The following is a 26041-nucleotide window of genomic DNA, read 5'->3' as shown; positions in this document are numbered from 1 at the left end:
TACCTCTCCCAATCGCATCAAGTCCTTCTCTGCCCCTCTTTCATCTCGCTCAGCCACACAGGCCAAGCTCGTTCCCATCTCAGGGTCTTTGCACGTGCGTGCTTTTTTCTTAACCTTGCTCTTTCACAGGGGGATCTTTTCATCATCGGTGTCCCTGCTCCAGTGTCACCTCTCAGAGAAGCCGTCCCTGACTATGCAATCTAAAGTCAGTTTCACATCACACAGTGCTTACCCGAAATTACCTTATTTTACACTGTCTTATTCACCACTGTGTCCACTGTGCCCAGAACAGTGTTTGGCACTAAGTAGATCCTCAGTAAATATTTGTGGACCACATGAATGAGCGCTTCGCCCAAATCCCAAATGCTTTCAAGTGCGAACTGGGATTTGAACTCAGGTCCACCTAGCTCTAAGGGTGCTCATCCTCCTGCACTCACCCGACCCACTTCATTTTATGACCTCGTGTACAGAGCTGAGTCAATCCTGCTTCTCAGTTTATGACACATCATCACTATGAGCAAGGCCCCTCTTGAGTTATGTTAATTTATTTTCCCTCCTTCTCTCCACCGTTTTCCTCCTCCCTTTCATCAGATCCCACATCAGTGTGCTCAGTCGGCTGCCCTGAATTCTGTCTGGCCCCCTACTCCACGTGGCATTGGCTCGTATGTGGATGTGTTTGCAATTTAAAAACATGGAATCATGTATAAAACTCATTCTATTTAATTTTTTTTTTTTTTGCTGTACGCGGGCCTCTCACTGTTGTGGCCTCTCCCGTTGTGGAGCACAGGCTCCGGACGCGCAGGCTCAGCGGCCATGGCTCACGGGCCCAGCCGCTCCGCGGCATGTGGGATCTTCCCGGACCTGGGCACGAACCCGTGTCCCCTGCATCGGCAGGCGGACTCTCAACCAGTGCGCCACCAGGGAAGCCCTGAGGTATTTTTATATATACTAGTGGATTTAATTAGCTGAACATTCATTTAGGATTTTTCATATTTATATTTATTAGTAAAATGGGTGTATATTTTTCTTGCCTTATGGTATAGTTATCTGGTTCAGAATCAAGATTAAAATAGCCTCATAAAATATGTTGGTTGGCTTTCCCTCTTTTTCCATTTTCTGGAGCAATCTGTATAGGATACAGACTACTTATTGCTTCAGAATTTGGCAGAAGTCGCCTGAAAAACTTCCTGTGTGGGTAAAAAAAAAAAAAGCTAAAAACAAACAAAGCATGTTTCCCTTTCACCCCAGAGGTTCCACCTCTCTCAGGGGACTTTTCGGGGGGGGTGGGAAATGAACCAGCATAAATATCTGAAGCCCTTAGCACGTGGGGCAAAGGGGACGGACAATAATTCTTCGCAGTTATGAGGATGGAATGAAGACAGTGCACAGGTCCCAAGACATTCCCTTTATTCGGTTACCTAAACCTCGAAAGTGGGAGCAGAAAACTCTTACAGCTATTCTTCACAGCTAGTTTCCAGAGGCGGAGAGAAATGTTGTACTACCCCCGAAGTGCGTCACTTCTATCATTCCTATATTTCCTAATACTCACTGGGCAACTACTATGTGCCAGACACCGCGGAGGATTCCATGGTGACGACACATCCAGCCAGGACCCCACAAGGGACTGTCAGTCTCTTGGGGAGTTTACGGTTCCCACAGGAACACAGAGAAACCCTCCTTCCTCTCTTTCTTACTCCTAGTTTTACTTATTTATTTATTTATATTTAAAGAGAAAAATCCAGGATGCAAAAGTCACGACTATTGTGCTAGGTATGCTAAAAGAAAAAACCCAGAAAGGAATACACAAAAATAGTAGTTTTAGGGGGTGGCGTTACCGACAGGCCCCCAGCCCCCGCTCCATCCTAGTTCTGTAACTTTGTTATACCGTTCCTACAACTTAAAATAGAGTGGCACACGGCCACTTGGGAGGGCCCAGTCTATATCAGTTCAATGACACAATTGCTAGGGACGCCCCCGCCCCGCCCGGCCGACTCTGGCCCCGCCTCTCTCACCTCCCCTAGACAGTCTCAGGCCCCGCCCCTGGTCAGACCCGCGCGCTCAGCCGCAGCGCAGAGAACCAATCACTGTCCGTTTCCACGTTCAGGCCCTTTATGGCGTCTGCCCTTAGCCAAAATGGCGCCAGCTCGGAAGTTGCCGAAGTTGACGAAGCAGGTCCGGAAGCTGCCGAGGGAGTCCGGAAGTTGCCGAAAGAGAGCAGCGGGGAAGGAGGATGGCGGATATCATCGCAAGACTCCGGGAGGACGGGATCCAAAAGCGTGTGATAGAGGAGGGCCGAGGAGAGCTCCCTGACTTTCAGGATGGAACTAAGGTTCGTGTTTATCCCCTTCCCTTAACCGTCCGTGGCGCGGTGCGCATGCGAGGCGGGAGGAGGCTGTAGGCGAGAGATTGCGCATGCCCAGATAGCAGTGGTCGGTGACCCTACCTCTCACATGCCGAGCTCGACGCTGATTGGTCTGGATTTAAGTAGAGGGTGAATTCGGATGCGTCTGCCCCCGCCCCCTGGCTTGGTCGTGTGGCCACATTGGTTGGGAAGGCCGTCAGTCATTATAAATAGGTTGCGGGAGGTGGGAGGGTTGACCCTATTGCTTGCACAGACCCAGCGCTGGAGAAGACCCTAAACCGGATACCTGGGCCTTGGGAGGGGCCCCTGGTTTGCAAGGCTCAAAATCTATAGACGGAAGGGTCTTTTGAAAACACAGACCAGCTCCATTTCTTAGATGGGAAAATCGAGGCCCTGGGACGACGCACCAACCGAGAGAACAAACAGGCCCAGAGGTTGGGTCTGCCAGACCAGAATCCTTTTGGCAGCCTTCCGAGTGCTCTTCGTGGCATTGCTCGGGACAGATAAGGGCTGGGAAATAAAGAGCCTCCCATCTTCCTCCTTTGCACATCCAGGCCCCCACCTCCAGCCTCTCCGGCCCCTTCCCCCAAACAATGTACATCTCCAGGCTTACCTGCTTCCGCTTATGCAGTTCCCTCCTCCTGGAGGGCCTTTCCCTGTTGCCACTTGCCTGTAGAGTAAGGAGCTTCCTGGGGGCAGCCCCTGTGCCCAGCAGAGCAGTCACATAGGACACGCATTTGAGCGAATGAGTAAAGATCCTGGCCCCCAAAATAACTGAAGTGACATACCTTGTTGATGACTACAACAGTTTAACATTTAAAACATACTGGGGCCGGGCTTTCCTGGTGGCGCAGTGGTTGAGAGTCCACCTGCCGAAGCAGGGGACGCGGGTTCGTGCCCCGGTCCGGGAAGATCCCACATGCCGCGGAGCGGCTGGGCCCGTGAGCCATGGCCGTTGAGCCCGCGCATCCGGAGCCTGTGCTCCGCAACGGGAGAGGCCACAACAGTGAGAGGCCCACATACCGCAAAAACAAAAAACAAAACATACTGGGGCCACCAAAAGTAAGAGCTACTGTGCCGAGATCCAGCAGGTAAAGATCCTAGCCTCTCTCAGCGTGAGTGATTTGAGGCAGAGCTGCACAGCCCTAGTGATCAGTGATACCAAGAGGGATCCTTTCCCAGATGCGAGAAGGGAGGTGGATGTGGGTGGATTCCCCCATTGGGCTGGGGAGTTGGTGGCCTTGAAGAAGGTCCTGGCAAGGGAGATCCTGGATGGAACAGACACCAGCTGGAGAGAACACTGTAAAAATAGTGAAGATCTGTGAACAATGACCCTGAAGGAACAGATACAGGTGAATTAAAAAACCAATCACCAGCATTGATTGAGGGCTCAGATGAGCACTGTGCTAAATGCTTCACAAGTTTATTTTCTTTCCTTCTCACAAGAGGAATAGGTACTATTGTTGACCCCATTTTACTGATGTGAAAACAGAGCTCAGAGGAGTGGCTAGGGGTGGTGGCAAAGAGTGTGGGTTCCTCTAACCATATCCTGTGGAGGGTTCAGTGTTTAGACCTCTTCTCTCTTCACTCTCCCTGAGATGATCTCATCCAGGCTCATCTCTTTTAAAAAACTCTCCATGCCTGGGCCACTCCCAGATGTCTATCTCTAGCCTTCCCTCTCCTTTAAAGTTGATATCCGGCTCCCTACTCACCATCTCCACCTGGATGTCTGGTTGGCACCTCAAACTTCACCTGCTCCCCCCAAGCCTTCCCATCTAAGTTAAGGGCACCTCCAGCCTTTTGGTTGTTCAGGCCCAAAACCTCCCAGTCTCCATGGCTCCTCCTGTTCTCTCACTTCCCACAGAAGATCCTCAGAATACACCGGTGATCTGACCACTTCTCACCACTTCTGCCACTACCACCCTGGTCCAGGCCGCCATCATCTCTCTCCTGGGTTATTGCAGTAACCACCTTCCTGCTTCTGTCCTCCCTCCGCTCCAGCCTGTTCTCATCCCAGCAGCAGCAGCACCCACGTCAGATCATGTCCCTCCTCTGCTTGGAGCCACCTGCTGGCTCTCAACTCAGAGTGAAAAAACAAACTCCTCACCACTGCCTGCAGGCTCTGTGGGGTCCATCCTTGCTGACCTGGTGACCCCGTGATGCACAACTCCTCACCCTTGTTCACTCTGCTTCTGCTACACTGGCTTCCGGTTTTGTGAGCACCCCACACACTGTCCCTCTGCAAGGCTTTTGCACCTGCTATTCTCTTGACCTAGAAAGTTCCCACCCCTTCCTACCCCAGCATCTGCCTGGCTTGCTTCTCCCTTCAGATCTCTGGGGGGTTTTTTGACCACACAGCACAGCTTGTGGGATCTTAGTTTCCCGACCAGGGATCGAACCCAGGTCCCGACAGTGAAAGCACTGTGTCCTAACTACTGGACCGCCAGGGAAGTCCCTCAGATCCTCAGATCTCTGCTTAAATGTTGTCCTCGCAGAGACTCCTGCCCCCTAAACTCACCCTGCCTTACCCTGCTGCATTTTGTTTTCTGATCCATAGCACTTAGCTCAACCTCACACAGCACATTTTGAGGCCCATCTCTTTCCTCTAGAAGTTCCATGTGAGCTCCACGGGGGCAGGGACTTTTGTCTGTTTTGTTCACTGCTGGGCCTAGCACAGAGCTCAGGCATGTAGTAGGTGCTCAGTAAATATTTATTGAAAGAATGATTAGTGCCAGACTGCTCGGGCTCCTGTCCCAGCCCGTCCACCCACTAGCCATGTGATTTGGACCCCTTCCCTCTTGGTGACAGTATCCTCACCTGGGTGGTGCGGTAAAGCCAGGTGTAAGGTTGGGGGGTGACCCCTGGGAGAGCCCTGTCCCTTGTGCCATCTGCAGGCTGCGAGCTGGGCTTGTCCTTGGGGGATGGGGGAAGGCTGTGCCCTTGTCTGATCCCATTTGCGGCCCGCAGGCCACGTTCCACTACCGGACTCTGCGCGGTGACGCGGAGGGCACCGTGCTGGACGACAGCCGGGTGTGCGGCAAGCCCATGGAGCTCATCATTGGCAAGAAGTTCAAGCTGCCCGTGTGGGAGACCATTGTGCGCACCATGCGGGAGGGCGAGACCTCTCAGTTCTGCTGCGACGTCAAGGTACCCGATGTCCTGTGCCTGCCTGCATCTGTCTGCCCGCACCCAGTGGCTAGGCCACCACCGACTCCCTCCAGGGCACCACACCGCCAGGACACTGGCGTCCTGGCCCCTATCCCACCTTTTCCTCTCCCTTAGCCGGACTGCAGCCAGGGACTGGCTCTCAAATGCAATGACCCACACAACTCCTTACTTCAAACCCCTCTGGCTCCTGGTCACTGTCGAGCTAAAGTGTAAGCCATAGATGCTCACATGGCCCTGCAGGGTCTCCCTCCCACTCACCTCCCTGTGTTTCCATCCCTTTCTTGGCCAAGATCCTCCCTCCCACTTCAAACTGAATTCCTGGGTCACCACCCCCAGGAAGCCTTCCCTGACTACTGGTGGTTGACTTGAACCCCATCTCTGGGTTCTCCAGCCCCTCATGCTCTGCATGGCCAGGATCTGGTCCTCTGTCTGCATCTAAGCTACTTCAGGGCAGGGATTGGGCCTGTTTACCTTCAAAATGCGCAGTGTGGGCCAGCCCAGAGCCAAGACTCAGAACACATCTGCTGGCTGGATGAATGTTAGCCAAGCAGTCTGCCCTGTGCAGGGTCAGTGAGAGGAGCTGGTTAGACTGGGGTGAGGGTGGTCTGGCTCCCACCATCCCAGCAGATGTTCCTAGTGAAAGGTCAAAAGCTAGGTCCCCAGGAATTCCCTGGCGCTCCAGAGGTTAGGACTCAGCGCTTTCACTGCCGTGGCCCCGGGTTCAATCCCTGGTCGGGGAACTAAAATCCCACGAGCCTTGTGGCCAAAAAAAAAGCTAGGTCCCCTATGCCTGAGGGTCTCCCCTGAGGGTTTTGAGGTTGCTGCCCTAAACCCACCTCGGAGATAGGCCCTGAAAGGGGTGGGGATGGGGCAGCACAGAAGAGACGCTGGGAACAGAATGTGGAGGGACCCCAGTGATGGGGGGGAGCCCAGCTTGTGGGCTGCAAGCCTGGGAGAAGGAGGAGGGGCAGAGGTCAGAATTCCACTGGGCTCGTAAGGGCAGGGGAGACCGGTTGACAGCGGGAGTGTGTTTTTGTGTGGAGGTTCGTGGGGTAGGCGCTTGGCTTGGTTTGGTGGCCAGAAAGTGTGGCAGGAGCTGAGGCCTGCACCGGGCTGGAGGGCTGGGAGGCTGGAGGAGTCCCGAGGGAAACGCCCTCCTGTGTTTCTGCTGAACCAGTTCCTGCCCCTCTCTGGGCCTTAGTGTCCTTTCTCAGATGGTGATGGGGCAGGGGGCTGGGCCTCTTGGGCCGGTGACCAGCCAGCCCATTGGTGCCCACTCACCCTCTGGCAGCACGTGGTCCTGTATCCGCTGGTGGCCAAGAGTCTACGCAACATTGCAGCTGGCAAAGACCCCCTGGAGGGCCAGCGGCACTGCTGCGGCATCGCCCAGATGCACGAGCACAATTCCCTGGGCCACGCCGATCTGGACGCCCTGCAGCAGAACCCCCAGCCTCTCATCTTCGACATCGAGATGCTTAAGGTGAGGGGCCACCAAGCCCCAGGCACCTCGCCAAACTCCCACTGCCCAGCTTCAGAGTGGGTGCTGGTCCCACCTGCCTGCCCAGAGTTGGTGGGCCCACTGACTGTTGGTTGGGCTTGGGGTGGGGCAGGTACAAGGACACTTTTGTGGACCCCCTGGCAGTGTCCTCCCCCTCCTTCAGGTCACTGCAAGGGCAGGGATTTTCACCATCTTGTTCACGGCTCTATTTCTAGAACCCGGCACAGTGCTGGGCATGTAGGAGATGCTACATAAACAGTTTGTTGAATGGTCAGAGAATGAACAAGTGATTCTGTTTCCGGTGTCCAATGTCCCAGGCCCAGTCAGCCCAGAGGCTGGCCCTCGGCCCTGACTTGGCCTACACCCCGGCAGGTGGAGAACCCTGGCACGTACCAGCAGGACCCATGGGCGATGACGGATGAGGAGAAGGCAAAGGCAGTGCCGGTCATACACCAGGAGGGCAACCGGTTGTACCACGAGGGCCGTGTGAAGGAGGCTGCCGCCAAGTACTACGACGCCATCGCCTGCCTCAAGAACCTTCAGATGAAGGTGCCGCCTGGAGGCTGCAGTGGGTGAGTGGAGGGGCTGAGGTGGGGCCGGGGGCCCAGGTTTCAGCACCTTTTGCCCTCTCCCTCCCCCCACGCCCCCAGGAACAGCCTGGGTCCCCTGACTGGATCCAGCTGGATCTGCAGATCACACCACTGCTGCTCAACTACTGTCAGTGCAAGCTGGCGGCCCAGGAGTATTACGAGGTGCTGGACCACTGCTCCTCCATCCTCAACAAGTATGATGGTGAGCACCGCGCGCTGGGCCGCCAGGGTGGGCCAGCGGGTGGTCAGTAGAGCAGCCTCCTCCGTAACCCCTGGGCACCGGGGCACGAAACTGAGCCTTTAATATCACCCCCATTCTGAAGTCCCGTGGGAACCCGACCAAATATCGCCCACCCAGGCAGGACCATGGGCCCTGTTGCGCCAGTGAGATATGAAAGGGGGCTCGGGGTGGGGTTGGCCTCCGCATGGGCTCCGTCCCATGATGGGCCCCTGGTGCCAGAAGTCAAGCTAAGTAGCTGGCTGGTCCCCCCTTCGTGCCCTTGTGTGCCTGCTGCCCACTGGCACCCCCTGCAGACAACGTCAAGGCCTACTTCAAGCGGGGCAAGGCGCACGCGGCAGTGTGGAATGCCCAGGAGGCCCAGGCTGACTTTGCCAAGGTGCTGGAGCTGGACCCCGCCCTGGCGCCCATCGTGAGCCGTGAGCTGCGGGCCCTCGAGGCAAGAATCCGGCAGAAGGACGAGGAAGACAGGGCCCGCTTCCGGGGCATCTTCTCCCACTGATGGGGCCCTGCTGGCCCAGCCACCCTGCCCAGCTCACTGCTGCTGCTAGCAGCCCCCCCGCCCCCGCCGTATCATGCTTCTCTGTATATAAAGGCCTTATTTATCTCTCTCTCTCTCTCTCTCTCTGGGCCTGCTGAGCTGATCCATTGGGAGAGCTGGGGTCATCACCCCTCATTTCCTGGTCCTTGGGTGGTTTGGGGAGGCAAAGAATTGGGGTTCTAATCCCAGCTCCCCATTCACCAACTCAGATCTTTTTGGGCCTCAGTGTCCCTGACAGAGAAGTGAGGGTGGTCTCTGTCACAAAGGAAGTGTTTCTTGCTGGCCAGGGCTAAGCTGCCTGGGAGCTTTCAGTCTTAAGCGGGAGACGAAGCAAGTGCAAGCCAGGGGGCCTAGTGTCCGGGTGAGGCGGGCTCCCCTCCGATCCCATGGCCTCAGCTAATGCAGGCAGAGGTTCCAATGAGAAGCCAAGTGTGGCCCCTGGGAACTGAAAGGCCAGCCCAGGTGGTGAGCGGAGGGCGGGGGTAGGCTGGCTCTCCAGGCCCCAATCCTGGCCCTGTCCTCTGACCTGCTGCGTGACCCTGGGCACATCCTGACTCCTCTTTGCCCTTCAGCATCTCTCTTGAACTGGAAACTGGGGGCTGGGCCGCCCTGTGATGCCGAGCAGGTGGGCAATCAGGTGGGATGCAGGTGGTGTTTATTTTCATGGATTTACACACACTGGAAAAGCCTCTGGGCCCTTGCTGCTCCCTCCTCTCACCCCCAGGGCTGGGTCCCCCAACATGAAAGGGAACTAACACCGAGGGGCAAACAGAGATGCAGGATGTGGGGCTGGGGGCCCAGCCTTCCACATGCGGCCACGTGGGCCTCTCAAGTGTGTGAGTAAATAACCCAAGTCCAGCCACAGTTTGGGCCTCACTCTTCGCCGTCTAGCTTGAGGCTGATGCTTCGGGCCTTGCCTCGCGCCAGGGTGGTGGGCGGCGTCCCTGGGCCCTCCCGCTCTGCCTGGCTGGGGCCCCTCGAGCGAAGCAGCTGGCTCTGTTTTCGGAGGAAGTCCACAGGGGCAGCCCCGCCATAGCTGCTCTTGGGCAGGGCGGCCCTCGAGGGTCCCACGGGGGCATGAGGGTGGGAACTGGCCTCCAGTTGGCCCAAGTGGGCCACATAGCCATCTGACAGGAACTGCGGGCAGAGGTGGGCAGGGATGAGGGGATGGCTGGTCTCAGGCCCACACGCTGCCCTTAACTGTCCTCCCCAGGGTCCTGGGCAGTGCTGGCTGCATTATAGGCCTGGCACAGCCTGACCAACCCCAGGCTGAGCCAGGGCACCTTTATTCCTGGCTCTGCCTCTCTCTGGGTCTCATCTTGAGTTTCCTCGTCTGTAGAATGGGATTTTGGAGGGAAACAACAGCAACTAACGTTTAGCAAGCACTTGCTTTGCGCCCAGCCCCGTGCACGCTGATATGCACTAAATCACGTGCTCTTCATGATAGCTGTTGAGGTCTGGTCCATCTTATCATTTCCATTTTGCAGACGAGAAATTGAGGCTCAGAAAGGTCAAGGCCTATGCCCAGGACCGTGCCAAAGTGGAACCAGTACTCAAGGTCTTGAGCATATTATCAATCCTGGCCTGCCCAGCACCTCCAAGCTGCTTGTGACCCCCATCCTAGGAGGAGCCCAGGTTCCCTGATGCCAGCCATCCTTCTCACAGCCGCCTGCCTTAGGTGCTTAACACATGGGTGGTCCTTCCGGCCCAGACCCAGGCTCCCACTCCCCAGCTGGCTCGCAGTCCCCACCTTCACTTGGTCCTCACCTGGCACTGCGCCTGGAGCTTCCGCACGGCGCGGCCCACGATGTAGGTCTGGCCCGGGGGTAGGCCCAGCGCCGCATATACGGCCACGTCTTTGGGGGACCCGTAGCCGGCCACGATGTTCAGTTCCACCTGTGGCCAGAGAGGCCAATCAGCAGCCCCGGGGGGCGGAGTCGTGAGGCAGGGGGTGGGGTCTGGTGGGCATCCGGTTCAGAATGTTTCGGGTCGAGGCCATATGGTCTACCTCACCAGGTCCGGGTGGGGTCGGGACCAGCCGTATCTCTCTAGTTGGCCCCAAGGACCGTATCTCTCTAGTTGGCCCCTGGGACCACGAGGGCCTTGGCGGTCTGTTAGGTTCGGGGGCCGATGGGGGTGAGACCAGATGGGCCTCCTCCCGGGGCGACGGCGGGGACGGGACCCTCCCCAGTCGCCGCACCTCCTGCACCAGGCTCTGCAGAAACACCGCCTTCTGGCGCAGCGGGTCGTGGGTGAGGCCATCGCAGAAGGAGACTACGCCGTGGGGGAAGTTGTGCTGTGACAGCCAGGCCACCACGCGGTGCTTCTGCATGTCGGGCCGGCCCGTTACGTACACGATCAGGTAGCCCGCGTCCTGCCAGTGCCTGCAGGGTGGGGCGGCGGGTCAGCTCCACGCGCCAGGGGTGGAGACCAGTCACCACGGCGAGCCAGGCGGCCGCTCCTACCTGACCACGTCCACGGCGCCGGCGCGCACCTTGGGGTCGCTGCCCATGATGGAGACGCTGGCGGTGAAGGAGCCGTCGATGCTGAACACCACGGCCTCCGTGCTGCGGGCCACGACCGTCAGGCAGCACTCAGCGTACGTGTGGTCGCCCCTACGGCCCAAGGGCTGCTTGAGCGACATAGGGGCGGGGTCCAGAGGAGCCCCACCCCGCAGAGGCCCGGCCCACCCCGCGCTCACCTGACCACCATGCGCACCGGGTAAACGCCGATACCCAGCGCACGCTCCACGGGCACCGGGAAGGTGAGGCGGCCCGAGCTGTTGGTGACCTCGGTGCCAAAGTGAATCCACTTGCCTGACAGCGGCTGCGTCATGATGTAGATGTCCACCTAGCAGGCAGAGGGGGCGAGAGGGTCCCCCTGACGCTGAGCGGAGGAGGGCCGAGGCAGGCCTGTTGTTGGGGGAGGACGGGGTTGGGGGCTCAACCTAGTGTGACTGGGAGCTATCCGTGGGACAGGAGGCAGCACCCGGACCTCCCGCTTGGGGCGAGTTTGCCCGAGGGCGGCCGGTCTACCCGGGACTGAGGCCTCTGTGTCCTGACCTTCTCTCCGGTGAGCGTGACCACGTCCAAGGGCCCGTACATGAAGCGCCCGTTCAGCACCTGGGGGCGGCCCTCGCACACCACCGTGTCGCTCGCCCGGTGGTTGGAAGTGACGTTCTGGTGGAAGGAGACGGCGTGAGCCCGCAGCAAAGAGGTGACAGGGATGCGGGAGGTGCTGGTGAGGGGGACCCGCGCTCAAACTGGGGTGCTCGGCCTGGAGGAGGCGGGGTCGCTGCGAGAGAGGGGCGAGGCCCGAGGGGTGGGCGCTTTTGCTGACCCCGATCTGAGGTCATGAGGGCAGTTCCGAGGGGGCGGAGGATGAGGAGGTGGCGGGATGGTTAAGGGAGGAGACCAGTTGGTACCCAGGGGCGGGGCCGAGGCATGAGGAGGTGGGACCAGGACACAGGACCAGCGGGCGGGATTGGACCCCGGAAGGTCTTGAGGGGCGGGGATCCTGGGGAGAGTAGGCAGGGCCTCGCTCTTGAGGGCTCGAGGGGCAGGGCACGTACCCGAATCTTGACTTGGGTGCGTTTGCGCTGCCACTTCTCCCTGGGGAAGGCCGGGCTGTAGATGGACGGCTCCTCGCACTCGGCCAGCTGTGGCTGCTCCTTCTCCATCACCTGCGAAGAATCGGACCAGCAAGGCCACGTGAAGGGGGGAAGGGTGCCTGGGGCTGCCCCTCCCCCAGCCCACGGCTCCCTATCATTGGCCGGTTCCCTCTCCCACCCCGCATCCCTGGGCCCACCTGGCGCAGGATGAAGGCCACCACATCCGCCGACTCCCAGTAGCTGGCGTGGAAGAGGTGGGGCAGCGAGACGGTGGGGAAGGCGGTGAGCGCCTCAGGGCAGTACAACGAGTAGTCAATCCGCTTGGTCCCCCACCAGCGCTCCAGGACTGTACGGCCACGGTGGGCAGTGAGTCAGGGGTGGCCTCCCACCCCATGCCCACCCGTCTGGCCCCTAATGCTCTTCCCTCCCTCTTTTCTGCCAACCCTGCTGAGTCTGGAGTTGGGTGCTAGGGCACACTCATTCCAGAGCAAATGCTTGGGGCAAGGATGTTTCAGCTGGGCTTTGAAGGTGGAATAAGTATTCCCTCCCCAGGCTGGGTGGCTGGCTGACTTACTCTTAACCACCTCACTGGTGGTGCTGGGGGCAGCTGGCTGGGCTGGCAGATCACTGCCTAGCTCACTGCCCTTCCAGAAGGCTCCGCTGGTAGAGGTGGGTGTTGAGGGCACCAACATCTCCAGCTCCTCCAGAAAGAGGCCTGAGTGGGTCTGCAGAGTGTCAGCTGTGGGTGGACGGGCGACCTCAGTGGCGGGCTGGGCCAGGCCACCCTCCTGTCTTCCCACCAAGGTTCCAGGACAGCCTGGCCCCCATCCCTCCACCATCTCCCCTGCCAGCCCTCCCTGGTTGGGTCTTGGCTGAGGCTGAAGTGCCCCACATCTGGGTGGAGGTGAAGGGTGGGGGCATCCTCTCCTGTTAGCTCACCCCAACAGCCAGCTGCATTCCTGCCAGCATGACTGCCGCCACCACCTGGACCCAGGCCCACGTGTCTCATGGGGCCAAATGGCTACTCACTTGCATGCACGTGAGTACACACCCCAAACCAATACACGAACACAGGTGCATGCGGAGACACAATGCATCCCTACACACAGACACTGCAGCCCCTCTCCCCGCCGGTGGTGGGCGGCTGCTCTCAGTGTCACCACCTCCTCCCTTCAGCCCAGTTGTCACCACTGCCCCCAACTTCTGGGCAGAGAATGTTAGAGGGTCTTGGGGATCCAGACTGCCCAAGGGGCCAGGGGAGGGCTCCCTGGTCCTGGGAGTGGTGACATGAGAGAGTACCAATGATGTGGGAACTACCTCATGTCTTCTTGGGAGAGGGGGGCCCACACCCATCCCTCACTGTTGGTGCCGTCCTCTTTCTCCCCTTTATCTTGGTTGGCGGCATACCCAGCAGCAGGGATGAGCCGTCTCCCAGGGGGAACTTCTGGTAGCGCGGCACAGCCAGTGGGGCGATGGCCTGGAACTTGGGGGCCAGCAGGGGCTCAAGGCGGGAGGCGCAGGGGTCGGCCGCATGGAAGAGGTTGTAGATCTGCTCACAGGCTGGCCGCATCTGGGCCACTGGTACCCAGAAGATAAAGGGGGGAGGGGATTCATCTGGGCATACTGGGAGGCAGGGGTTGTGGGAAGCAGCACCCTGACATGCTGTGTGACCCTGAACCAGCACTTCCCAGACTCTACTCCCTGGGAGGTCCCTGGGAGTGCTTAAAAGTGAGACAGGTCTCTCGGCTAAAAAGAGATCAGAGCCTTCGATTTGCTGATGTTCAAGACGAAGCGTTCCCCATGCCTGTTGGACCCCCTCTCATGAAAGCATCTGTGGGTATGCGTTCCTCCTGGTGCACTTTGGGACACTTGGCCTTGGCAAGTCCCTTCTTTCTGGGCCTCAGGTTTTCCCTCTCTAGCCAAGCCATTTATTTGTACAGTGGGGAATGGTATAAACACCCCCATTTCAGATGAAACAAAGAGGAGATGGGGGAGGGGCAGGTGAAGCCCACCCCCACCCTGAGGGCTCACCCTCCAACGTGGGCATCACGGTTTTCCGCAGAGCCAGCACCAGGCCCAGAGGGGAGCCAAAGAGGAAGAAGCCGGAGACCTTGAAGTCAAGGCGGGTGGCACTGGTGAGACCATCAGGAACCTCAGAGGCGGCAGCGGGTGGACAGGAGGCTGTGCTTGCCCGTCTGGGCTCCCCAGAGGAGGTGGCTGAGGGGACCATCTGCAGGCTGCGGGAGGGGGGGGAGGGTGCTCAGTGCTGCTGCTTCCGCAGCCCAGCACAAGCCCAGTTTGGGGTTGATGGGGCAGGAATGTCACCTGTTTTGAGAGCCCTCGGGCTCAGGACTGGCCATGTCGCTGTGGGTGTGCTGGGCAGGCAGCACTGAGGGCTCTGGGCTGGCCCGGCCCAGTCCCTCCACCCCATCTGCCAGGGGATCCCGCACTGGGCCAACCTCCGGGGAGAGCAGCTCATTGTTCTAGACGGAATAGGGGACAGAAACAGCCTTAGGACTGGAGACAGTCGATTTCTACTTATTTGGAAGTGAGGAAAGAGGCTTGGGGGTTGGGCAGGGACTTAAACAAAGAGTAGAGCCCTAGAGGAGGTGGAATGAGGCAGCAGGGGACAGGCCGGAGAGAGGGCATATTCCAGGGGCAGAGAACTAGAGCCGGGGAGACACCTGCCTCCTGAGAAGGCGGGTCCAGCCACACTGACCGTGCTTCCTCGGCGGCTGCTGCTGCGGCTCCCAGTGCCCGCGCTGGCACTGTGGCAGAGTGCGTCAAAGCCCAGGATTCCACCGACGCCATCCCCAATCAGCACCACCTGGGTGGAAGGGCAGCACCATCAGGAGGGGCTGCAGCAGAGGCAGGAGGATGGGGGGCTCCCGCAGCAAGTTCCCCGGGAACATCCCTAACTCCTGACCTGCCCGCAGAAGCCGACACCCTCAGACGAGCGCAGGAAGGCGGCGTAGGCCTGGTTAGTGCGGGCAATGACCGTGGCCACAGCGCCCTGGTATCGGGAGGATGAGGTGGCCAGCAACGGCAGGGCAGCCAGTGGAATGTGGTCCTGGGAGCGGGACAGGCTGTCACCGTCATGGCTGTAGGGGCTCAGGCTGTAGGAGGAGGGGGTATAATGGATGGGTGGGGGGCCTCCAGGCCCTCCACTGCCCCCTCTAAGTCCCCTTGACCTGTTGGCAAGTCCTAGCACTGGAGGGCCTTTGTGGGGCCCGTCAGTATCCCAGAGGCCTTTGTGATGGAGCCATTGACTAGAAACTGAAATCCAGCTGGGTAGGTGACTAGCCCAGGTGTTTGGCTTCCTGGCCTCCTCCCCCTCCCCCCATGGGGCCTCTCTGGTCTCAGGAGCCCCCAAGTGGCTGTCCACACCTTGGGGATCCTGTGTGTCCCCCACCCTCCCATCCCTGACCAGTACTTGGAGACAAGGGCATAGGCAGCGGCGCAGATGGGTGGGCAGGGCACCAGGCGCAGCGCCACGTGGCCCAGGGCCTCGGGGAAATGGACGCGGGTGATGGCCTCGAAGGCCAGGCTTAGCGTCTGCACATCCGCCTGCTTGGAGCTGGTGTCTCCAGGGCCTGAGTCTAGGATGTTGCCGCTGTGCAGGATGAGGAAGAGGGCGTGGACTGCGCATGTCTCTGCCCCCAGTTCCCCCGCTCCATCCGGGCCCTGCGGGGCACAGGGAGGGGTGCCAGGGATGTCAGAGCAGTGGCCTGGCCGGTGGGTGGGCAGAATGAGACGCGGGGTGGCCGACCATACTCACTTCTGGGTCCCTGGGTGCTCGGGCCCCATCCCCGATATCTTTGGTGGACTCGGTTCCAGGGTCTGCAGGATAGGGAAAGCCAGTGAAGGGGACTGAGGGATCTGTGGGGATCCCCGCATCTGGTACTTCAGGTACCCCTGCTCTGCTGTCTGCCTGAGCACCCGCCCTCGCCCCCCATCTTCCTCTGACCTTCTCCTCTCACCCGACTCTCCCAGGTCATTTCACGTTTCTGCGTCTTTGCACATGGCCAGTCCTGCTGCTGACAGGCATGCTTCTCCGCACAAGCCCTGTTTGCCTGGAAAATTCCTTCTAATCCTGTCCTGTCCAATATGGTAGCCACTAGTCACATGTGCCTACTTAAACTGAAATGAATTAAAATAACAATACCAATTTCAGTTCCTCAGTCCCACTCGCCACATTTCAAGTACTTGCTAGCCACATGTAGCTAGTGGCTAGAACATTTCCATCATCTCAGAAAGTTCTTTTGGACAGAGCTCGTCCAATCCTTCAAACTCCAGCTTAGACATCACCTCCCACGTGAAGCCTTCCTGGACTCCAAATGAATTCCTCCATTCTCTGTGCTGTGTCTGAACCCTGAATACACGCCCCACATCCATCCATCCACCCATTATCTCCTCATTATTCGTCTGTGTATTTAATGAGCACCCTTTCTGGACTGACATTCATCTCAGGACCCCATTAAACTTAGGAATGAGTTGTTCTCCAAGTCCCCACCGCATACGGAGTGCTGGTGGCTGGCAACTGGATGCGGGATATTTACCTGGCGCCCCTTCTGCCTCCATGGGGCAGGCAAAGGCGTCGATGAAGTCATTGGAGTTCCACTTGGTCATCTCCTTGGGGAAAACCTCGTCACTGTCTGAGAAACCTTCTGAAGGGACGAGGGGCTGCGTCATGGGCTGGCGGGAGCTGCTCATGGACCCCCCCCCTCCCCTAACAGGTCTCGGGTGCTGACCGTGGGCATCAAAGAACTCCTCCTCAGAGCTGTTCTCAGAGTCTCGGGCGATGTTCTGCATGCGCCACTCGGACAGAGTCTGGGGAGACACGCCCCCTGCAGGGCCACATTGGCCTCAGCCTGGGAGTTCAGCCTGAGGGCCGCTCCCTCCTGCCCCTGTGCCTCAGCCTCACCTCCATGCTGGGACGAGTAGGAGGAACGGGAGGACGAGGACCACTGCTTGCCGAAGCTGGCATCAGGCGAGGCATCGGGGCCTGGGGGCACCTCGGGCCCATCGGGGGCGCCAGCACGGCTGGCCCCAGCCCGGGCCTCAGTGCTTGGCTTCCCGGGGGGCTGGGCCTCGGGCCCCTCACTGCCTGTGTTGCACTTGGCCATGCGCTGTGCCAGCATGCGGGCGGTCTCTTCCTCCAGTGCCCGGATGTCAGCCATGCTCAGCTCTGTCCACTCGTCCTGCCAGCACCAGGCCTGGCGGTGGGCCCGCAGCATCACCCGACGCAGGCCTGCAGGCGCCCGGGCGTCAAAGCCATGCCCTCCCCACCCACACGCCCCAGCCCCGAGTTTCCCTGCCACTGCAGCCACATGCCCAGCCCATGAGTTCAGGGAATGGCTCCCCTGGGCACACCACCCACCCAGGGCCACAAAGTAGGGCAGGGTGAGCACTGTCCGGGAGACGGGAGTGGAAACTGGGGCATTTGTCTTCCTGCCCCACCTCCGTCCCTGCCCACTTCCTCTTTTATCCCTCTGGACACCCCAACTCTGAGCGCTGAGCCCACCCCGACACCCCGGGAAGCTGGGAGCAATGTTTGTTCTTGCTTCTGTCAGCTGGCTTCCTGCTGATTTCTTCACAAGAGTTAACAATTAAGGCGTCGATAGTTAATGAAATTGTTGATGGTTAATGAAGGCGTTAAGAGTTAATGGAAGTGTTGGCACTTAATGAAGCAAAACGTGATACCCGTTCTGGGACAGTTCCATCCTAAGCAGTGGACTAAAGTTAGAGACTCCAACGTCTAGGAGATAACGTCATCATGACTGAATTACTGTGACAAACTTCTGGAAGGAGATACACCAGAATCTTAATAGTGGTTACATGTGGGTGAGTTTCATTTTTTTAATTTGTGCTTTTTGGCATTTTTCCAAATTTAAGCTACGGTACCTGTATTACTCTCTGAGTTAAATTTCCTCATGTGTAAAATGGGAATAATAATTGTCCTCACCTTGAGGGGTGTTGGGGGTGTTAAAGGAGATCTTGCATGGGAAGTGATTAGCAAAGAATTAGGCATGTGGTGATCAATATTAGCTTTTTACTATCTGGCCCAACCTCTTCCTCATTTACAGAAGGGAAAATTAAGGCACAGAGATGGGAAGTATCTCCCTGGAGGAGAGTTTCCATGAGGGTCCGTGGTGGGATGGAACCCAGGTCCCTGGACACCCCCATCCTTCTACCTGCAGGTAGTCTACCCTCAGACCTGGGAGGTGGGGCAGGGCTGAGCCACAGGAACTGTGGGGTTAGTTTTAGGGGGGGCATGAAACAGGGCCTCCTGGATAACAGGGCCAAAGGATGGGACTCGGAGAGAGCGACAGAGTCACAGCTTTGGCCTGCACTCCTTAGCGTGTTGCAGGTTAGAGCTGGGGACCCTCCTGAGAGCCTCTAAGTCTCGCTTGACCCACAGAACACTGGAGAGTCTTAGAATTTTAATGGATGAGAAGCAGCATCTCTGAATGTCAGAACCGGCATGGACCTCAGAGATCACGTTGTCAGCTTCTTGCCCGCCTGACTCTCACCTGTACCTCAAGGCTAGGCTCCCCCAACCCCTAGCTAGGCTGTGCGGCTCCCCTCTGCCTCAGTGCCCACCACATCAAACGGAAATGACGGCTTTATGTTTCTGTGTCCCCAGTAGACTGGGAGCATCCCTGGCTCAAACGCGCGGCCTGGTGCATGCCGAGTAAATAGAACCTCGCGAGGCTGGGCGCTCACCGACATCGTGGATGAACTGCTCAATCTTGGCCTGCATGCCCCAGTAGCGGAACTCAACCTTGCACAGCTTATAGGCGCACATGAGGGGCCCCGTCTGGGCTGCTGTGCGTGCCCAGTCATCAGCCAGCGGTCCTCGGCCTGTCTTGGCCGAGCGGTACAGCCGGGGGTCTTCTTCCGCTTTGTACTCGCCTGGGGCCACTGCATCCCGCACGATGTCGATGGTATCTGGGGGGGTTCCGGCAGCGCTGAGCAACAGCAGCCCCCTCTGGCCCCTGCCACTCCTCCCCCACCTCGGGATTGGGGGGGCAACTTTCCATGCACAGGAAGCCTAGACCGGGAGAGAGCCTGGGACTTGTCAGAGGCCGCCTGTTGAGGTGGCAGGTGTCCTGAGAGGGGCTCCACGGTCCCCCTGCTGGCTCCAGGCCTCACCCAGGATGCGCTGTCTCCGCTCAGCCCCACTCAGGTTGAAGACATTCGGCTGCTGCCCCCCATCAGGCAGGTAATAGGTCTCTATTTCAATGGAGAATTTCTCCACAAAGGGGCAGGTGTACCTGGGCAGAGGGTGGGGTGAGGGTCACGGCTGTGCCCACCAAGTCTGTTCCCCTCCTGGCCCCAGACCTGCCCCACCCACTCACCGGGTGCGGGTGTAGGGATAGGCATTCCAGGATTCCTCCTCCACCTGCAGGGCGGCCTTGGGCAGCAGTGCCCGGAACCAGCCTGGGATGTGGGAGCCCACGTGGTACACCTTGTGTGTGTACTGCCCACTGCCACCGGGCCCATCCGTGTAGGGCCGGTTGGCCAGGATCTCCACGCCACTGCCCTCACCACTTGACTCTTCTCGGCTCTTTTTCTGCAGCCCAGGGCAAGAGTAGAACGGGCAGCTCAGCCCCAGATCAGCTCCTGGGATGGGATCCCAAGCTAGGCCTGGTCCCCTGTGCAGCTCTGAGGCCCTAGTCCCAGCCGTTCTAACTCCCTGAAACCCGACCCTGGTCCCCTGTAGCTCCCGGGGTCAGGATTACAGCCACTGTCCAGTCCCCTATGGGGTTCTGCAAGCCAGGACTCATTCAGTCACTCAAGTATTTGTTGTCTGCTCTATTCCAGACATTGTTTGGGATTATGTTAATTGGGATGTGTTGATGTACAGAACACAGACCCCTGCCTGCCCCTGTGCAACTTATGTTCCAGTGGAGGGAGATAGATAACAGACAGAAAACAAAAAAAAGCAAATTAGAAGGTGCTAAGTGCTGTGGTAAAAAGAAAGCACAGAATAGGGTAAGGGGGATAGGGCTGGGGGTTGCAATTTTGATGGGATGGTCAGGGAAGGCCTCATTGAGAAGATAACATGACCTTGATCTGAAGGCGACCTGGGGGAAGGGAGGGTGCTGAGCAGGTGTGAGGTGGGGGCACTATTCGAGGCAGAGGGGAAGCCAGTGTAAGCTCCTGAGGTGGGCGCATGCTGCGTGTGCTGCTGGCAAGGGGCCAGGGTGGGTGGCCTGGAAGAATCCAAGAGAGTAAAAGGGGCCCCCACCTTTCTAGGACCCCAACACCAGCTCCTGCCACACCCCTCATAGTTGGAGAGCACTCAGATCCCGTCCTTACATAGCTCTGTTGTTTGAACCTGGCCCACTTAACCCTCTGAGGCCAGATCCCGGCCCCCTTGCCTGCTCAGACTCTGGTCCTACATTTCTGGGGAGCACGTCTGGAACGGGCACCAACCCTCTCCCCTCCCTGAGAGCCTGCCCTGGCTCATTCTTCCTGACGTCCAGGGCCAGACCTCTACCCCCTTCTTCTTAGCCCAGACCTCAGCATCTGGGGTCCCTGCCTGCTCCTCTCTATGACAGATTTGGGGCCTGATCCTCAGCCCATCTCCCTGACCGCCTGGGGCTGCCGAGGTCCTGCCAAGGCCCTCTGGGAACCCCTCCCAGTCTTTCCCTACCACCTGGGACCTGCTCCTCACTTGCTGCCTCCCGCTCTTTTGCATCCTCATGCGCTCCTTTGCTTACTCCCAAAGGATTACACATTCTAAGGAGGATTAAAGGAGGTCAGATGGGGGCTGAGCGCACAGGAGGGGCTGGGCACTTGGGGTGGGGAGGCACCACTAGGCCCTTCTGTCGCTCTTCCCACAGACTTTAACCACCACCACCCCTCCCCCACATCCGACCGGGGAAGCTCTCTCTCCTCCTCTGGCCTGAGCCCTTCCAAGCCCCAGAGCGGGACTGGAGGGGGATTGAGCTGGGCCCGGCCCCTGGTCCCAGGTGCGGCCTGCGCGCTCCTGCGGACACCAAACATGAAGCATACCTCCCCCCACCCCGCGCCTTGGTCGCCTACTTCCCACCGCCCTCACCTGGATCATGTAGAGCTGGGCCACCTGGTACTCGTCCAGGCTCATGGGCAGCACAATGTGGTACTCCTTGATGAGCATCCTGAAGGCGCTCGGCCGGCGGTGCGCGGCCTCCGCTCCCGCTGGCGCAGGACACCGCGCGGCCGTCAGTGCGGGGCGGCGGCGCGCGGCCCCGAGCCCTGCGCGAGGGCCGAGGGGCTCGGGCCCGGCGACCCCATGCCCGGGCTCGCCGCAGGGGAGGCAGAGGCGAGCCCAGCTCTGCAGCCAGCGCCGCGGGGGGCCGGGAGCCTCGGCGAGGCTGAGCGCTGACCTCTTTTCCGCGCAGCCCCCGCCCCCCGCCCGCCCATCGCCACGGCAACCGCGCGCTGACGCTGGCCCCCCGGAGCCGCGGGCTCAGGCCAGCGGGCTGGCTGGCCAGCCTTGCCTCTTCGGCCGCGTCCGCGTCCAAGCCCCTCGGAATGGCATCCCTCGGGGACCCGCCCCCAGGAACCCCCGGGCCCCTCCTTCCGGGCCCGCCTTCCACAACCGGCCCCTCGGGGCCCGCCCCTTGCATCCCTTTCCCCGAGTCGGTCCCGTGTCCTCCACTCTTGGACGTCCACTTAGAACCTTGTCCCCTGGGGTGTCTCTACGCGGAGCAGCCCCGTGCACCCCTCCTCAGCATCTCTGTCAGTGTTCCCCACCCCCCGCCCCCGAACCTACCTTCAAAGACGAGATAACTAACACCTCCGCCCGCTAGACCTGCCTTCCCCACCCTGGCCGGCAGCCCAGTCCCCAACTCTCCCCTTCCCAGCATCCTTTCTGGACTCCCGGCACTTGTCTACGCAGCCGCCCCATCATCCTTCCCGAGGGCTGACCCCTCTTCGGGCTGAGGCAGAAGTATCCCACGGGCCCCCGCCCTGAGAGACCCCCTCCGTCCACCTGCGCCCCGGTTTCGCTGCAGCCCCTACCTACACCTCGCACCCACTGAGCAGGCGAGAGGCCCCCGTTGTCTCCACTTCCTTCCACTCCCCAGCGTCCCCGTCCCCCGCCGTGCTCTTGGCCCGCCCGCCAACGTCCCGGCTCACCTCTAGTTTAGGGCGGGCGCCCCTCACCCGGTACGGGCGGGGGCGGACGGGCGGCGGGTCAGAGCCCCCAGCGCCCCGAGCCCCGGCCTCGGATTCCAGCGGTGGCCGGACCCCCTGGAGGCGAAGCGCGGGCCCATGGCCCCGACCTTCCTCCTGGTCTGCCCGCCGGTGCCCCTGCTGTCCTTCCCCGTCGCCCGCCGCGTCACTGCGGCCGCCCCGCCTCCTTCCTGGGCCCGGCGGCCCTCCCCCCCACCCAGGCCGGGTCCGGGCAGCCCCGCCCGCGGCGGAGGAGGGCGGCCCCATTCTTTCTTCCCCTAGGCGGCGGGGGAAGAAGAGGCCCTTCTCCAAAGGCTGGCGCTTCTCAGTCCCGCTGTATTCTTTGGGATCCCCAAAGCACTCTGGGTTCCCACCTCCACCCTGGCCCAGCCCTCCTGTGTGCTATGGAAATATGACAGAGTCCCATTCCCAACTTCCCAGGCCCTTGGATCCTGAGGCCCAGGGCGGGGGAAATGCCTCCCCGTCCAAAGTGCAGCCAGAAGCTGGTCTCTGACTTGCCTCTACCTAGCTGGTGGGGTTCCAGTGCCCCAGACCTCTAGGGTCATTCTGCCACACACACAGGCAGAGGCCTGCAGTCACTCCAAATCTTTGCGCTAGTCCCTGAATGGGGACCCATGGCTTTCCCCACCTATATCTTCTGGGTCCACAGTCTGGTCAATGGCCACCAGATCCTGCGCAAAGGCTGAGACAGCCTAGGGTTGGGCCCGTGAGACCACACCCAGTCAGCTACAAGGCATTGGGACAGTGTATGGCAGCACCGAGCTGGGTCTCACCCATGTTGGAAACCAGTTCTCTCTCCTTGACTGTTTCTCAGGTCCTGTGGGGAGGGAAGCAGCAATGCTCCCTTTCTTTCCTCTCTGAGGACTCAGAGATGGGGTGTATTCAGAGCCTCCAGGGCTGATTCCAAGCTTAGGATGTTAGGGCATTAAGGCATGTGAGGGTGTGGCTTAAGTGAACTGGCATTTCCACCAGCTAGGCACTGCTAGTCCAGGGAAAGAACCCTCTAGGCTCAGGCTGGAGACAGTGCCCTCCAGCCGTGGAGGCAGCCAAGGCCCTGCGCTGCCCCCTGGTGGCATCACGTGAAGGAGGGCAGGGCGCTCGGCTACTGGAGCTCACCCTTTCCACTACTTACAGCTGGAAGGCTGAGGGCCAGAGAAGGGCAGGGTTCCACTCAAGGTCAATGGACAGTGGAGGCAAGGCAAAGCCAGGCTCCGTGGGCCTCTCTCCCACCCACTGCACCCCACCTTCCGCCCATCCAGGCTTAGCAAAAGCACCAGACTCAAAAACTACAAGCTGAGAGAACAACTCCAAATTATCTTTTATTTATACAAAAAGGGCATATTTAGCAAAAGACACACTGAGAAAAGAGTCGCCACGGCCCAGGAGACAGGGCAGGGAGGCGACAGGCCTTCTGAGGCCCTGCTGGGGAGAAGGGGTCTGGGAAAAGTGGTGAGAAGTCCTGGGTAAGTGCTGAGTGGTGGGGGCCACAGAAAGGAGAAAGCTCCAGTTGGATCAACACTGTTGGCAGGTCATGGGTGAGATTCACAGTGACCTCGCTGCTAACTCTTTTGGGGGTTTCCAGTTAGTGCTGCCGACTGGAGCGAGAGCCGCCCACTGGTTCCTGGAGGGCACCCACCAAAGGACACAGAACAGGAAGCCCAGGATGGGAAGTGCAACTCGGGGTGAAGGCCAGGGAGAAGCAGGTGCTCTGCAGTGGCCCGGAAAGGTCCAGATGCTGAGGCGGAGTCGAGTCCTGTTACGTGCGGGCGTTCCGCTCTGTCTCTGCCAGGCACTCTCTGACTAGCGCCCGGGCATGGATGATGCCTGGGGTGTGGATGCGGAAGTAACATACAGGATCTCAGCGACCCTCCACAGTCCCAAGTTCACCCGCCAGTGAAAAACACCCTCCCTCTCCATCCCCTTCCCTTTCAGTAAAAGGGACTATAATCTAATGAGGGGCTGGATGAGATTAGAGGTTTAGAGGTTAATCCTCAAATTTGCCCTGTTGAAATACAAACTCCCAGGTCCTTCCCTGGAAATTAACTCAATGTCAATTCAATTTAAAACGTCTCTCTGGGGGACTTCCCTGGTGGTCCTGTGGTTAAGACTCCACGCTCCCAGTGCAGGGGGCATGGGTTCGATCTCTGGTCGGGGAACTAAGATCCCGCATGCTGCATGGCGTGGCCAAAAAAACACAAAAAACAAACCAAAAAACCCCACCTCTCTGGATAGTGATCCTGGCCCTAGCCCAGGCTTGGCTTTCCTTCCCTACCTAGTGAAGCACTGTCCAGTGTTTGTCTCCCGGGCAGGGGCGGTGGGCCTGGCCTCACTTACCTCTCTTCAGGCGCTCCATGGCGCTCTTGCTGCCAGCATAGGTGGGCCGGATCTCTTTGCCCATCTCCTCTATGACCGACAGCAGGTCGGTGTAAGTGCTTTGGGAGCCCTGGGCACCAGGTGGTTTCATTGCCTATGTCAAAAGAGAACAGGGCAGTGAGCTCAGGCCAAGAAGGAGCCCCCAGTCCCCATCCATAGGCAATCCCTCGGCTCCACTCACCTGCACATAGCCCATGGAGGGCGGTCCAAAGTCGTTAAACAGTGGTCTGAAAGGGGCAGCGGCTCCTGGCACCGAGCCCGACGGCGATGGGACACTTCCGGCTGCAACATGCGCCAGTAAGAGGTCAGCGTGGGGCAGGGACGCCTCGCCCCGACGTTCCAAGCCCCGGACCAGATTCGCCCGATTCCCTCCAAAGGGCTTCATTCCAGGCTGCTAAACTTCAGGATAAACCCCTCCCCCTGCGCTTCACCAACAAGCCCTTACGTGACCACGCCCACTTCACAGGCCAGCGAACTGAGGCTCAGCGAGGGTAGGCGGCAGGCCCAGTATTGCAGAACTCAGGCCGTCTTCTCTTCGAGACCTCGACCGCCCGGGCAGGCAAGCAGGGGTGGAGCTGGATCCTCACCTGTAGGGACCGGGGTGCCGGGCCCAGGGGTGCTGGAGCCGGGGGTGCTGCTGGGGGCGGGGGCGATGGGTTTGTAGGACATCCCCAACTCCTGGGTGCGGCAGACGCCGGCCGGCCGCTCCTCCCGGGTTGGCTGCCTGGCCGCTCAGCCGCGCTCTGATTGGCAAGCCGGCAGCACGCCCCTGGTAAATAGAGCTCAGGCCGGAAGGGCGGGCGGGTACGAACGCTCCTTCACTCCCGATTGGCGTGCGAAGATGTCACTCGGGCCTTCTCATTGGCCGAGACCGGCCCCAACAGGCCGCAACCGCTGCTGATTGGTCTCCGCCTTCCGGACCTCGCACCTGTCTGCTTCGGATTGGGCGGTGGCCGACGCCTTCCGCAATTGGCGAGTTCGCGGCCCGGGCCGGCGCGCTCTCAATCCGATTAGTCCCAAAACCCGAGAGGCGGGGCCTCGGAAGCCTGGACCTGGGTCTGGTCCGCCGCGGTTCGCGCCGAGCCGGGCTTCCCGGGCTCGGGTGCCGCCCTCGCGCCTCACTCACGTTGCTTCGTACGTCAGCTTCCCGCTGCCCGGTCCCGGTTTAGCTGGGCTGCTGTCGCCGGCGCCGCCGCCGTCGCCGCCGCCGCCGCGCGCGCGCGCGCGCGCCTTTCCTCAGCTCTGAGTGCCGGAGGACGCAGGGCTTTGACGTTCCCAGCCCTGCGCCCCACCCCGTGCGCTTTTACGTCACCTTTCACCGGTTCAGCAACCTGTCCTCGATCGGCGCATGCGCCCTCCTGAGGCCTCCGTCTGTTCCCGTGGCAACGGGTCCGTCACCAACGCTGTTGATGCGCCTCTTCCTCCCAATTGCCTGGATCTCGGGTCTAGGCTGGTGTAAGGTCCAAGGGCGAC

The 26041-nt window shown here is 59.7% G+C and overlaps 3 protein-coding genes and 1 long non-coding RNA gene across 8 annotated transcripts; 2 read left to right on the top strand and 2 right to left on the bottom strand.

The window, feature by feature from the left end:
- Positions 1-2163: 2163 nt before the first annotated feature.
- Positions 2164-8467, top strand: AIP (AHR interacting HSP90 co-chaperone). Of its 2 annotated transcripts, none has more exons than XM_022591258.3 (6): positions 2164-2329; positions 5330-5509; positions 6822-7010; positions 7401-7577; positions 7679-7820; positions 8153-8467. In XM_022591258.3, the coding sequence occupies exons 1-6, from the start codon at positions 2231-2233 to the stop codon at positions 8356-8358; spliced, it is 993 nt and encodes a 330-aa protein (XP_022446966.1). In that variant the 5' UTR covers positions 2164-2230; the 3' UTR covers positions 8359-8467. The 2 variants fall into 2 exon arrangements, with proteins under 2 accessions (XP_022446966.1, XP_022446967.1); XM_022591259.3 differs by having other exon boundaries at positions 7679-7812; positions 8153-8348.
- Positions 8468-9035: 568 nt separating this feature from the next.
- On the bottom strand, positions 9036-22304 carry PITPNM1 (phosphatidylinositol transfer protein membrane associated 1). 2 transcript variants are annotated; one of them, XM_022591257.2, is made up of 24 exons: positions 22139-22304; positions 21078-21253; positions 19369-19583; positions 19163-19284; positions 18734-18958; positions 16932-17258; positions 16759-16854; positions 16567-16674; positions 15786-15847; positions 15441-15691; positions 14934-15123; positions 14727-14834; positions 14333-14490; positions 14039-14244; positions 13415-13585; positions 12582-12746; positions 12205-12353; positions 11969-12079; positions 11460-11576; positions 11099-11247; positions 10863-11012; positions 10598-10781; positions 10165-10293; positions 9036-9534 (listed from the first exon to the last, which is right to left on the bottom strand). In XM_022591257.2, exons 2-24 carry the CDS (start codon positions 21153-21155, stop codon positions 9271-9273), a joined length of 3735 nt encoding a protein of 1244 aa, XP_022446965.2. In that variant the 5' UTR covers positions 21156-21253; positions 22139-22304; the 3' UTR covers positions 9036-9270. The 2 variants fall into 2 exon arrangements, with proteins under 2 accessions (XP_022446965.2, XP_022446963.2); XM_022591255.2 differs by having other exon boundaries at positions 21078-21196.
- Positions 11624-17977, top strand: LOC115803642 (uncharacterized). The gene is made up of 3 exons (XR_016393745.1): positions 11624-13844; positions 14070-14987; positions 16744-17977. It is a non-coding gene; the product is annotated as an uncharacterized LOC115803642 (long non-coding RNA).
- Positions 22305-23489: 1185 nt separating the features above from the next.
- Positions 23490-25836, bottom strand: CDK2AP2 (cyclin dependent kinase 2 associated protein 2). 3 transcript variants are annotated; one of them, XM_022591253.3, is made up of 4 exons: positions 25156-25836; positions 24750-24850; positions 24530-24662; positions 23490-24019 (listed from the first exon to the last, which is right to left on the bottom strand). In XM_022591253.3, exons 1-4 carry the CDS (start codon positions 25235-25237, stop codon positions 23952-23954), a joined length of 384 nt encoding a protein of 127 aa, XP_022446961.1. In that variant the 5' UTR covers positions 25238-25836; the 3' UTR covers positions 23490-23951. The 3 variants fall into 3 exon arrangements, with proteins under 3 accessions (XP_022446961.1, XP_022446962.1, XP_022446960.1); XM_022591254.1 differs by lacking the exon at positions 25156-25836 and adding an exon at positions 25014-25143; XM_022591252.2 differs by lacking the exon at positions 25156-25836 and having other exon boundaries at positions 24750-24998.
- Between the last annotated feature and the right edge of the window lie 205 nt (positions 25837-26041).

This window comes from Delphinapterus leucas, chromosome 7 (assembly GCF_059928025.1).
Source record: "Delphinapterus leucas isolate spDelLeu-1000000601 "Yukka" chromosome 7, BTC_Dleu_Yukka2, whole genome shotgun sequence".
NCBI lineage: Eukaryota > Metazoa > Chordata > Mammalia > Artiodactyla > Monodontidae > Delphinapterus > Delphinapterus leucas.
The sequence above is the reverse complement of the archived record's forward strand: the minus strand, read 5'-3'. Positions and strand labels throughout refer to the sequence as shown.